Consider the following 14,225-nt stretch of genomic DNA (forward strand, 5'->3'; position numbering starts at 1 on the left):
TTGTTGCAAATGACAAAGATTTCATTCTTCCTTATGGCTGAGTAATATTCCAGTGTGTGTGTGTGTGTGTGTGTGTGTGTGTGTGTGTGTGCGCATGTGTGTGTGTGTGTGTATACTTTTTTTTTAAGATTTTATTTATTTGAGAGAGAGAGAATGAGAGACAGAGAGCACGAGAAGGAAGAGGGTCAGAGGGAGAAGCAGACTCCCTGCTGAGCAGGGAGCCCAATGTGGGACTCGATCCCGGGACTCCAGGATCATGACCTGAGCCGAAGGCAGTCACTTAACCAACTGAGCCACCCAGGCGCCTGTATACTTTTTCTTTGTCCATTCATCTATCAATGGACATTTGAGTTGTTTCCAGAATTTGGCTGTTGTAAATAATGCTGCAGTAGACATGGGGGTGCATATATTCTCTCAAATTAGTGCTTTCATATTCTTTGGGTCTATATCTAATAGTGTGATTACTGGATCATAGGGTATTTCTATTTTTAATTTTTTGACGAACCTCCATACTGTCTTCCATAATGGAGCTGTACCAGTTTGCAGTCCCACAAACAGTACAAGATAGTTCCTTTTACTCCATATCTTTTCCAACACTTGTTTCTTGTGTTTTTCATTTTAGCCATTCTGACAGGTGTGAGGTGATATCCCATTGTGATTTTGATTTGCATTACTCTGATGATGAGTGATGTTGAGCATCTTTTCATGTGCTGTTGGCCATCTGTAAGTCTTCTTTGGAGAAATGTCTGTTCATGTCTTCTTCTGCCCATTTTTAATTTATTTTATTTTATTTTTTTAAAGATTTTATTTACTTAGAGAGTGGGGGGAGGAGCAAAAGGAGAGGGAGAGAATCCCATGCAGACTCCACACTGAGCATGGAGCCTGATGCGGAGTTGGATCTCACGACCCTGAGATCATGACCGGAGCAGAAAACCAAGAGCTGGAAGCTTAACCGACTAAGCCACCCAGGTGCCCCCTGCCCATTTTTTAGTTAGATTATTTTATTCATGTTGAATTGTAAAAGTTCTGTGCATATTTTGGATACTATCAGATATGTCATTTGCAAATTTCTTCTTCCATTCAGTAGGTTCTCTTTAGTTTTGTTGGTTGTTTACTTTGCTGTGCAGAAGCTTTTTATTTCGATGTAATCCTAATAGTTTATTTTTGCTTTTTTGTCTCTTGCCTCAAACAGACATATCTAGAGGGGCACCTGGGTGGCTCAGTCGGTCAAGCATCGGACTCTTGATTTTGGCTCAGGTCATGATCTCAGAGTCATGGAATTGAGCCCCACATCAGGCTCCATGCTCAGCACTAAGTCCACTGTAGATTCTCTTTCTCCCTCTACCCCCTCCCCCCACTTGTGCGCTCTCTCTTTCTCTCTCTAAAATATTTTTTTTAAAAAAAGAGAGGAGACATATCTAGAAAGATGTTGTTACAGCCAGTGTCTGAGAAATTACTGTCTGTGCTCTTTTCTGCGATTTTTATGGTTTCAGGTCTCACATTTAGGCCTTTAATCCACTTTGAGTTGACTTTTGTGTATGGTGTAAGAGTTTGGTCCAGTTTCATTCTTTTGCATATAGCTGTCCAGTTATCCAGACACCATTTATCAAAGAGACTTTTTTCCAGTGCATATTCTTGCCTTCTTTGTTGAAGATTAATTGGCCATATAATTGTGGGTTTATTTCCAGACTTTCTATTCTGTTCCATTGTCTAATTTTCTGCCAGTACCATACTGTGTTGATTACTACAGCTTTGTAATACAACTTGAAATCTGGAATTGTGATACCTCTAGCTTCTTTTTCAAGATTGCTTTGGCTATTCAGGGCCTTTTCTGGTTCCATTCAAATTTTAGGATTGTTTGTTCTAATTCTGTGAAAAATGACGTTGGTATTTTTATGTATCTATAAAAATCTAGAAAAATGCATTAAGTCTACAGATTGCTTTGGGTAGTATGGACATTTTAACAATATTTGTTCTTCCATGAGCATGGAATGTCTTTCCATTTGTTGTGTCATCTTCAATTTCTTTTGTCAATGTTTTATAGTTTTCACCTCCTGATTAAGTTTATTCCTAGGTATTTTGTTCTTTTTGGTGCAATTTTAAATGGGATTTTTCTTAAATTTTCTTTCCACTGCTTCATTATTAGTGTATAAAAATGCAACAGATTTCTACATGATTTTGTATCCTGTGACCTTACTGAATTCATTTATTGGTTCTAATAGTTTTTTGGTAGAGACTTTAGGGTTTTCTATCTATAGTATCTTGTCATCTGCAAATAGCAAAAGTTTTATTTCTTCCCTACCTGTTTGGATGCCTTTTATTTGTTTTTCTTATCTAATTGCTATAGCTAGGACTGTCAGTACTTTGTTGAATAAAAGTGATGAGAGTGAACATACTTTTTTATTATTATTCATTTGAGAGAGAGAGAGCATGAGTGGGGAGAGAGGCAGAGGGAGAGGGAGAAGCAGACTCCCCTGCTGAACAGGGAGCCTGACATGGCTCTATCCCAGGACCCAGAGATCATGACCTGAGCCGAAGGCAGATGCGTAACCATCTGAGCAACCAGGCGCCCCAAGAGGGAACATTCTTGTCTTGTTCCTGGGGAAAAGCTCACAGTTTTTCACCAGTGAGTTTGATGTTGGGTGTGAGTTTTTCATATATGACCTTTATTATGTTGAGATATGTTTCCTCTAAACCTACTTTGTTGAGAGCTTTTGTTATAAATGGATGTTATACTTTGTCAAATGCTTTTTCTGTATATATTGAAATGATCATATGATTTTTATCCTTCATTTTGTTGATGTGGTATATGATGTTGACTGATTTGCAAATATTAAACCATTCTTGCATCCCAGGAATAAATCCTACCTGAGCATGGTGAATAATCTTTGCAATGTATTGTTGCATGTGGTTTGCTAATATTTTGTTGAGAACTTTTGCATCTATATTCATCAGGGATATTGGCCTGTAGTGTTTTTTTGTAGTGACACTGTCCGGTTTTGGTATCATGGTAATGCTGGCCTTGTAGAATGAATTTGGGAGCTTTCCTCCCTCTTCTATTTTTTGGAATAGTTTGAGAAGAAAAGATATTAACTCTTCTTTAAATGTTTGGTAAAATTCACCTGTGAAGCCATGCTGTCCTGGACTTTTGTTTTGGGGGAGTTTTTTTTTATTACTAATTCAATTTCATTGCTAGCAATTGGTCTGTTCAAATTTTCTATTTCTTCCTGATTTAGTTATGGGATGTTATATGTTTCTACAAATTTATCCACTTCTTAGGTTGTCCAATTTGTTGGCATACAATTTTTCATAATTTTTTCATATAATTTTTTGTATTTCTGTGGTGTTGGTTGTTATTTCTCCTCTATCATTTCTGATTTAGAGTCTTTTTTTTTATGAGTCTGGCTAGGCTTATTGATTTTGTTGATCTTTTCAAAGAATGAGCTCCTAGTTTATCAATCTGTTCTGTTGTTTCTTTAGCTTCTATTTTGCTCATGTCTGTTCTGATCTTTATTATTTACTTCCTTCTCCAGGTTTGGGATTTTATCTGTTCTTCTTTTTCTAGCTTCTTTAGATATAATGTTAGGTTGTTTATTTGAGATGTTTCTTGTTTCTTGAGGTAGGCCTGTATTGCTACAACCTTCCCTCTTGGAACAGCTTTTGCTGCATCCCAAAGATTTTGGACCATTGTGTTTTCATTTTTCTCCATGTATTTTTTTAATTTCCTCTTTGACTTCTTGGGTAACTGATTCCTTGTTTAATAGCATATTATTTAACCTCCTGTATTTGTGTTTTTTCCAGATTTTTTCTGTGGTTGATTTTTAGTTTCATAATGTTGTGGTCAGAAAAGATGCATGGTAGACTTCAATCTTTTTGAATTTGTTGAGATCTGTTTTATGGCCTAATATGTGATCTGTTCTGAAGAATGTTCCATATGCACTTGGAAAGAATGTGTGTTCTGCTGTTTTAGAATGAAATGTTCTGAATATATCTGTTAGATCCATCTGACCCAATGTGTTATTCAAAGCTACTGTTTCCTTGTTGATTTTCTGTTTGGATAATCTATCCATTGATGTAAATGGGGCATTAAAGTCCCCTAATATTATTGTATTACTACCAATTATTTCCTTTATGTTTGTTATTAGCTGCTCTATGTATTTGGTTGCCCCCATATTGGGTGCATAAATATTTATAATTGTTATATATTCTTGTTGGATTGTTCCCTTTATGATTATAGAGTGTCCTTTGTCCCTTATCACAGTCTTTGTTTTAAAGTCTATTTTGTCTGATATAAGTGTTGCTATTCTGGCTTTATTTTCACTTACATTTGCATGATAAATACTTTTCCATCCCTTCACTTTCAATCTGCATGTGTCTTTAGGTCTGAAATGAATCTCTTGTAGGCAGCATATAGTTCTTGCTTTATTATCCATTCCATCACCCTATGTCTTTTGATTGGAGCATTGTGTCCAAAGTAATTATTGAAGGTATGTATTGCCATTTTTTAACTTGTTTTATGTTTGTTTTTGTAGTTCTTCTCTGTTCGTTTGTAATCTTGCTCTCTCCTCTCACGGTTTGCTGACTTTCTTTAGTGATGTACTTGGATTTGATTCTTTTTATTGTTTGCATATCTATTACCAATTTTTGATTTGTGGTTACCATTAGGTTTATATATAACATGCATATAGCAGTCTCTATTAAGTTGATGGTCACTTAAGTTTCAACCCATTCTCAATGCACTAAATTTTTACTCTTCTCCCTTCCACATTTTAGGGGTATGGTGTCATAATTTGCATCCTTTTATTTTGTGAATTCCTTGGCTGATATTTATAGATATACTTAAATTTACTGCTTTTGTGCTTCCTACTTTTCTTACTCCTGCTTATGGCCTTTCCTTTCTACTCAAGGAGTCCCCTTTAACATTTCATGTAGGTCTAGTTTAGTGGTGATGAATTCTTTTAACTTCTGTTTATCTGGGAAACTCTTTATCTCTCCTATTCTGGATGATACCTTGCTGGATAGAGTATTCTTGGCTACAGGTTTTTTTCTTTTACCACTTTGAATGTATTATGCCACTTACTTCTGGCCTGCAGAATTTCTGCTGAAAAATCAGCTCATAGCCTTATGGGGATTCCTTTATATTCTTTCTTTTCTCTTGCTTTTAAAATTATTTCTCTTTATCACTACTTTTTGCTACTTTATTTACTATGTGCTTGATGTCGAGCTCCTTTGGTTGATTTTGTTGGGGATTCTCTGTGCCTCCTGGATCTAGTTTTCTGTTTCCTCCCCCAGATTCAGGAAGTTTTCAGCTATTATTTCTTCAAATAAATTTTCTGCCTTTTTTTCTCTCTCTTCTCCTTTTGGGATCCCTATAATGTGAATGTTCTTACAAGTGATGGTGTCACTGAGTTCCCTTTGTCTATTTTCATTTTTATTATTATTTTTTCTTTCTCCTGTTCAGCTTGATTGCTTTCTATTACTCTGTCCTCTGGATCACTGACCTATTCTTCTACTTTCTCTAGTCAATTTATCCTCTCTAGTGTATTTTTAATTTTAGTTCTTGAACTCTTCATCTCTATTGGTTCTTTTTTATGCTTTCTATCTCTTTGTTGACAGTTCTCACTGAAGTCCCTCACTCTTTTCTCAAGTCCAGTGGTATCTCTATTACCATTACTTTAAATTATCTATCAGGCATATTACTAATCTCCATTTCATTTAACTCTCTTGCTATGATTTTCTGTTCTTTCATTTGGGGCATATTCCTTTATCTCCTCATTTTGTCTAACTCTATGTGTCTGTTTCTAAGTGTTAGGAAAGTCAGCACATCTTTTATATTGAAAGTAGTGGCCTTATGAAAAAGAAGTCCTGTGGTTCCCTGTAGTGCAATGCCCCATGTTCACCACAACCTGGCACTTCAGGGGTATCTCCTATGTGATTGCATGTACCCTATGTTGTGGCTGCGTTGCATTTGTTTTCAGTACAGTCATCTGCAGTGGTCTGTCTGTTGTGGGTAGGGTTTGTTCCTATGTTATTAGTGGGCTAGTCTGGAGCTGCCTTGGGCTTGAGTTGACTGAGACCAGGCTTTTGCCAGAATTGCATAGCACTGAACTGCAAGGTGTTTTCCCCATTTTATCTCCTGGGAAGCTTTTGTTGTTGGGCATGGCCTGCAGTCAGACCACAGGTCTGCCCCAGCCCATTGCTGGGGCCCAGTAAAACTGGTGTGTATGGTTACCTTCTCCTCTCCCTGGGGCAGGAGTCACTTTGGAGTGGTACCATCCCCTATCAGGGCTGCTTGTACCCTGCCAGGCTTGTGGCCTCTCTTTGGATGAACTCTTGCCAAGGGCTTGTTGGAGGAGGTGAATCCCCAGAGAACACAGGGGCAGGGTGCTGCTGTTAGCATGGTAGGTGAAGAGTGTTGATGCTGTACCAGTTTCAACACATGTCTATGTATTTAGCTGGGAGGTAGGGGAGGGAAATGATGTCCACCAGCTATTTGGTTCTTGGAGTAGTCTCCCAAAGATCCCTGCCTCTTTAGCACATGCTCAGAGATTAGTAAATACATCTTCTTCTTGTATATCCCAGTTTTTTAAACTGCTGTTTCTATGCTGATCTCAGTGCGACTGTTTGTTTTGCTCTCCCTCTTAGGGTGGAGACTCAGTTTCTTATCCCCTCTGCCTCTTCCAGAACTAAGCCTACTGATTTTTAAAGTTCCAGTTGTTAAGCCCTACTGATTGTAAGGACTCACATAGTTAGGTCCCTCTGGTTTTCAAAGCCAAATGTTATGGGGATTTGTCTTCCTAGTGCAGACTCCCCATGCCTGCAGAGCCTGGTTTGGGGTCTGGTCCTCGCCCATCTCCACACTGTTGGCATCCCTCCTCCTACAGATAGTCTCACAGGTCAATTTGCCTCCCAACTTGTATCTCTTCCCTCCCTACCCTCTTTGATGTAGACTGTTCTCTCATTTAGATGTTGGAAGTCTGTTCTGCCAGTCTTTAGGTCATTTTTTGGGTTATTTAACCTGACGTGAGTGTTATCTAAATGTACACATGGGATAAGATCAGCCTAGGATACTCCTACTCTGCCATCTTCCCCAGAAGTGAAGAAATACATTTTGTAAGGCTATAGCTGTCACAGTGATTCCTCTGATGGATCTGGGCAAAGTAAATTGAAAACCTTCTGGGAAAAATTCACCATTCTAGATGCCATTAAGAACATTACTCATGGGAAGAGGTCATAATATTAACATTAACTAGAGTTGTAAGGAAGTTGATTCCAATCCTCACAGATGACTTTAAGGGGTTCAAGACTTTAATGAAGGAAGTAACGGCAGGTGTGGTGGAAATAACAAGAGAAATAAAATTAGAAGTGGAGCCTGAAGATGTGACTGAATTGCTATAATCTCATGATAAAACTTTAATGGATGAGGAGTTGCTTCTTATGAATGAGCAAAGAAAGTGGTGATAGAATCTTGAGATAGAATCTACTCCTGGTGAAGATGCTGTGAAGATTGTTGGAATGACAACAAAAGATTTAGAATATTACAGAAACTTAGTTGATAAAGTAGCTGTAGGGTTTAAGAGTATTGACAAATTTTGGGATGCGCAGGTGGCTCAGTTGCTGGAGCGTTCAACTCTTGATTTGGGCTCAGATCATGATCTCAGGGTCCCGAGATGGAGCCCTGTTGTGGGACTCTGTGCTCAGTAGGGAGTCTGCTTGAGATTCTCTCTCTCCCTCTCTCTCTCTCTCCCTCTGCTCCTCACCTTACTAACTCTCTCTCTTTCTCTCTCTCTCTCTGGAATAAGTAAATAAATCTTTAAAATAAAAGACTATTGACAAATTTTGAAGGAAGTTCTTCTGTGGGTAAAATGTAATCAAACAGCATCACATGCTACAGAAAGGAAGTGTTACTTGATGAGGTAAACTTCATTGTTATCTTATTTTAAGAAATTGCTACAGCCATCCCAGCCTTCAACAACGAGCACCCTGATCAGTCAGCAGTCATTAACATTGAGGCAAGACCAGCAAAATATTACAACTCACTGAAAGCTCAAATAATGTTAGCATTTTTTAACAGTAAGGCATCTTTAGTTAAAGTATGTACATTGCGGGGCACCTTGGTGGCTCAGTCAGTTAAGTGACTGCCTTGGGCTCAGGTCATGATCCCAGAGTCCTGGGATCGAGCCCCACATTGGGCTCCCTGCTCCATGGGGAGCCTGCTTCTCCCTCTCCCTCTGCCTGTTGCTAACCCTGCTTGTATTCTCTCTCTGTCAAATAAATAAAATCTTTAAAAAAAAATAAAGTATGTACATTGCTTTTTCAGACATAATGTTATTTGCACACTTGATAGACTACAGTATAATGTAAACATAACTTTTATTTGCACTAGTAAACCAAAAATTCACTTGACTTGCTTTATTGTGATACTTTATTGTGGTGGTCTGGAACCAAGCCCACAATATCTCTGAGGTAGTCCTGTATTTGAACTTTGTTCTGAATGACTTTTGAATAATAGGAATGTGTCTAACCTTTTACCAGGTTTTGTTTTTAATATTTGTTTTATCTGTTTCTTCAGTTATTAATGGCATCACATAGCAGTTAATTTACATTAATCTTAGTTCTGTTGGTTGGTACTTCTGGTACAAAAATGGGGTTGGTACTTTTACAATTACATTAACATAGTCTAACAATACTAAAGTAGTAAGCATATACCCCAAGGGAAAATGAGTTTCCTCTTAGATTCTCATCTACCAATTTATCACAGTAGCCTAGAATATTTAATGTGGCTTACCACGCACCTTACTCCCTACCAGATGGCATCATGATTCAGGTTGTATTTTTCTAAACACAAGGAATAAGTGTTGGCTTAGACTGAAATAATTTGAGTATATGGTTCTCACTAAAATTTTGTTCTTATTTCATAGACATTAAAAAGTGCAAATCAAAAAATTTTAGTTTAGTGTTTTTATTTGAAATCACTAAATTTTGTTATTTATGAAGTTGATGTTGAAATTGGGTTCATCTTGTTCAGCATCAATATAATTGATTTATTTGACTTTATAATGTATGAGATTTCTTACCTTCAGTTCAAAAAATATTGGATTCATTTACATTATTTATATGGAGGTTATTTACCTGTGCTACTGATTACTACCTGATCTATAATCACATATAAACATTAATGTCTTTCTGCTCATTCTCATTCAGCCAAGTTTACACACCAAAACAAGTGGTGAAGTCATTGCCTCTTTCACTGATTACAAAGAATAGTAAGCTGCTTGCTCCAGGCTATCAGTGTCGACTTTGTTTGAAGGCATTTCGTCTGGGTCAACATACAAGATTGCTACCATGTACTCACAAGGTAGAAGTCACATCATGTTAGTTTGACTTTCTTTATAGGGCCAGTGTTTACAAATGAATTGACAATTTAAGTCTCTACTTTCACTTTTTAGTTGTATTATGTGCAGAGATGTTCATATTGAACAGTATGTGTAGAAGAGCTGCAGCAGAGACTATTGAGAAGGCAGCTTTGTCCCCTATGGATGGATTTCTATTGATTAGGACTCATTTCTGTATATGCTATCCAGGAAAGATAAAATGGCTCTTCAAGTTAGATTATTTTATCTATCTTATCTACTTTCATTACCCATATAAAGAAATAGCTTATAGAATAATGTGTTTTTGTGATTCTTTGGATGAAACAGAAATGTTTAATTTGACGTAGTTAATTATTATTTCAAATGAATTCACTGGAATTAAAGTCTAATGTTCAATCACCATATAGTTAGTAACCAGTTTTTTCCTGAAATAAAGTTACTTTAAATAAATATTTAGCTTTAGAGTCACCTTTACTTAAAAAGTCTTAGTTTGTTTTCTTCTCAAGAATGTGATTTGTTATTTGATACCTTACCATCATCAGATCTGTTTCTAACTCTAGTTGGTTATGACTGTTTTTATTATTTAACAAATTTCATTCATTAGAAAGCAACAGTAAAATTCATGGCTTGAATTAGTAGTGGGATTTAACAAGATTACAAAAATGATATCCATAGAAGTCTTTCCATTTTAATGTTGAAAATGGAGATCAGTCATAACCCATTCCATTTTCCTCTTCAAAATATTTCCATAAAACTTGATAAATTATAATTATCTTCCATTCTTGCTAAATAGTTTTAATAATAACACAATAATGAAACTGGGAAAAACTTACATAGATGTATACATTATAAACAAGATAATTATATCTGATTAATTTATAACCTTTTTTTTTAAGTTTCATAGGAAATGTATTGACAGTTGGTTATTCCACAAGTGCAATTCATGCCCTATTGATGGACAAGTTATATATAACCCTTTAATCTGGAAAGATACGGCAGGAAATGGACACACACATCAATCCATTTCAAACACAAACATCACTCATCTGTCAAAACAGGATAAACCAGAACTTTTTATTCCTGGTACTGGATTAGTCTTAAAACAAAATAGACTTGGAATTTTACCTAGCATACCTCAACATAATTCTGAAAAGTTGAATACACTTGAAAGTCCAACAGATACCTATCAGAATATAACAATAGATGATCTATTCTCTATCAAGTTAGATGATTCAAACACAAGAAAATTAACCTATGAGTATAAAATTAGCCAACATTTCCCCAGGTATCTTCAAGATTTACCAACTGGATCCTTTGGAAAAATGTCATCTCAAACATTTCTTCCTTCTATTGCTCACAAGAATATTATATGTCTCACTGGAATGGAAAGCCCATGTATCAGTGAAAAATACCACACTGGTCAAAGTCAGAAGATGGCCAAAGACTGTAAACATATTAACCACAATCCAAAGAAGACTTTTGGTACTAGAATAAGAGAAGACAAGAAGAGATCAAATACTTTACTTCCAGAAGATTTAAATCTTATTGTCAATTGGGGTACAACTAAAATTAGTTTGTCTAAAAGATATAATAATTGTATGGGAAAAATTAGACAAAAATGTAGTAATCTGTCAAGAAAGCCTGAATCTCATCCTTCAAATACAAAAAATCCTGAGCTATCTTTAATATTGGAAGGAGTTCAGTTATGAAGATGTATTTTTTATTAACATCAGAAAATATTTGAATATTGAACATAAAAATGTTTTATTTGTAGAACATAACACTGTATACTCTTGACAAATGTACACAGAATTCTTTGTCATCATTTTGCCTACTTGTCTGTGAATGACTAACTACTCTTAAAAGAAATGACCCCATTCTCTGTAAGACTTAAAGCATTAGGTGTTTTGATGAGTATGTTCAGGATTTTGTTAATTATGAATAATATTTAGAAATTTTATTTCATACTGACTAAAATATTTATTTTTACTTAAATTAAGGAAATAGATTTTCCTTGTCTTGAGCTACTGTTTTTAAACATTCCACTTGATAACATGTAACATGGAAGGATTCTTTCCAGGACATTGAATATTTTTTGTATTTTCTTGCATTAATATTCACCACAAACCTATAGGAAAATCCAGATGGTAGTTGTCTTTTTCACTTTATTTCCTTAAAGGTATTTCTTATACATGAAATGAAAATTAAATATACTTATAATGCTGTAAGTTATGCCACATTTAGAATGATTTCACTGGTTTTAAGAAACTTATAAGTACTACCAAATTTCTACTATTTCTACTATTTTTGAAGACTATATAAAATTACTTAATCCACCCCATTAAAATATAATATATTTGGGGGCAAGGACCTTGTTGTCTTATTCACTGTTGTACACTTAACATACAGTGCTTGACAAAGTGTTCTGTAATATTGGTTGAACTACTGAATTATGAAGACAAGTGGCCACATGGGAGGGAGGCAAAACAAAAAAAATATGTGGTATTAGAAAACCAAAGAAAGAAAATGTAGTAAATTAGTAGCAGTTGGTCAGGTAAGATCAAGACTGAAGAACGCAATTTTGCTTTAGCAACAAGGAGAACATTAGTGACCTTAGCTAGGAGAGTTTAGTGGAGTGGTGGGAGCCAAGTCTAGGTTGGATTGGGTTGAAGAGAAAATGACAGGTGAGGACAAGGAAACAGGGTATATATATATATATATATATATATATATATATATATATATATATATAAAACTCAGGACAAGAGATTATAAATGAAAGAAGAGACAAAAGTAACTGGAAGATTTTTTCAGGGTTTTGGTTTTTTTTTTTAAGCTGAGACTTGAACCTATTTAAATGTCATTAAAAATATACCTGGTGTGTATGATAAGTGATATCAGACAGATACAGCTGGTATGTGTGATAATTGTTAATAACAGAAGGATCTAGAGCATAAGTGTCAGGATACCCTATAGTAGGATTCAGGGACTTATCCACTATAACAGAAGGGGGGTATATATTATAGATTTAGATGCAAGAGGTAATGAAATTGTAGTCTAAATAAGCAGAGAGTGAGTAAAGAAGAAAGATGTTTGAGGTCATTGGAAAAGAATTAAAGAAACTATTTTCTTGAGAGAAATGGAAAGTGAACTGACTGGTAAAGCATAATAGCCTTTCAGGCAATTTTAAGGTCCTTTTAAGTTTGCTAGCTATGAATTTATATAATGTTACCAATCTGACTCATTTGGATGATGTTTAGCTGCACAACACAATCTATGTGCCACTGTAGAGAAGATGGAGCCTTGAATTCATCATGGTTGCAGCTTTGGTAGGTAGTTACAATTAAAGGAAAATGAGCAAGCAAGTTTGGGGCCTCAACAAGGGAGACATCGAAGAAGAGATAGACTCAAAATCTGAACAAATTAGAAGAGATTATAGGAAAAGGTTGACTCTAAGGCAAGATAAATGAGTTAATGAATTGGAAGACTAAGATTGGTCAAACAGGAGTACTAGGCAGGCATGCTGCAAAAAAATAGGAAGTTTGGGTCTGAGAAAGTAATGCCTGAAGAAGAGATTTCAGAAGGGAGCAGGTTCCAAGTATGGCCATAGGTTGGTAGATGAGGCAGAGAGAAGCCTGCAAGAATGAAAATATGAAGCCAAAGAGAACCAGTGGCAATAACTGAATCAGCCTCATAGACATTAATATCCTTCTTTATAAGAGAAGTTAGGGAGGGAAGAAAGTTTGTAAATCTATTGCCAAAAATCCTCAGCTGAATGTGTCTAAGAAGGTCTACAGAGGAGGGGGTAGAAAAGGAGAGGAATCTAGAAATGGTAAATCCTGAAGGGAACTGACATTTTTATAAGAAAGTCTGGAGCTATGATCTGAAAACGTCAAGGAGTACAGAGAAATTGACCCCACCCCCTGATCCTGATGCAAGGACAGTATGAAAAAAATAAATATGCTTTTCTGACAGGGCTGCAGGGAAGTAAAGTCCTTAGAAGCAATACAGGTTAAGACAAGAGGGGAGGAAGGGTGGGAAGGACTGAAACATTTTATGGAAAGATCACAGGTGTAGGGAGCACATGGTAGTGGAATCAGAAGTCCGGAGAAAAAAAATACAGGAGTTTGGGATGGGAAGGGGCGTGAGCTGTTAGGGAAGAAAGGAAACACAAAGTCTTATAGCGATAAAGGTGAGAATAAAGAAGATGGGACTTCACTTAAGAAGTGACCAACAAATGGAAATTTAAGGCAGAGTGAACAAGTTATTTCAAAGTTTTAGTTGCTGCTTGGTTGTGGCCCCAGGTGGAGAGACTCACAGATGGATGTGACCTTCAGCACAGGATGCTCCTTACACTCAGTTTCTCAGTGGCAAATATATGATGCCCAATCGTGTTGCCAGGTGTCATGGCAACAAAGGCATATAGTGAGGCAGCAGGAGTCTAAATCAACAGAAGGCTGTTGGGCAGTGGGGCTGTGCACTGGTGGAAAAAGTAACCCAGAACCCAGTGAGGGTTGGGGGACATGGTGAGAGACTTGGGTGAAAGGAGGCTGGCAGTTGGCTCAAACCCTTTTCTGTGTCTCTTCATCTCCCCTAGCCCTGCAGTACAATCACAGAGTGGAAGAGCTGAATGAATTTTTGGAGATCCTGGGGTTGGTTTGTTGGTTAGTTGGTTGATTTGTCAGAGAGAGAGGGCGCACGTGCACAAGCAGGGGGAGCGGCAGGCAGAGAGAGAAGCAGGCTCCCTGCTGAGCAAGGAGCCCAATGTGGGACTGAATCCCAGGGTCTTAGGATCATGACCCAAACAGAAGGCAGGCGTTTAACTTACTGAGCCACCCAGGCATCCCCCTA

General features: G+C 36.7%; 1 protein-coding gene across 1 annotated transcript in view; it reads left to right on the plus strand.

The window, feature by feature from the left end:
- Positions 1-11,083, plus strand: part of ZSWIM2 (zinc finger SWIM-type containing 2) — a 33,152-nt gene extending 22,069 nt beyond the window's left edge. Inside the window, exons 8-9 of the mRNA XM_028121400.2 lie at positions 9,205-9,358; positions 10,271-11,083. Of these exons, the coding sequence (XP_027977201.1) occupies positions 9,205-9,358; positions 10,271-11,083 (967 nt within the window). The remainder of the gene's footprint in view (positions 1-9,204; positions 9,359-10,270) is intronic.
- The last annotated feature ends 3,142 nt before the right edge of the window (positions 11,084-14,225 follow it).

Source organism: Eumetopias jubatus, unplaced genomic scaffold (genome assembly GCF_037043125.1).
Source record: "Eumetopias jubatus isolate StellerSeaLion01/CBP00866 unplaced genomic scaffold, mEumJub1_p1.0 scaffold_3, whole genome shotgun sequence".
In the NCBI taxonomy this organism is placed as follows: domain Eukaryota; kingdom Metazoa; phylum Chordata; class Mammalia; order Carnivora; family Otariidae; genus Eumetopias; species Eumetopias jubatus.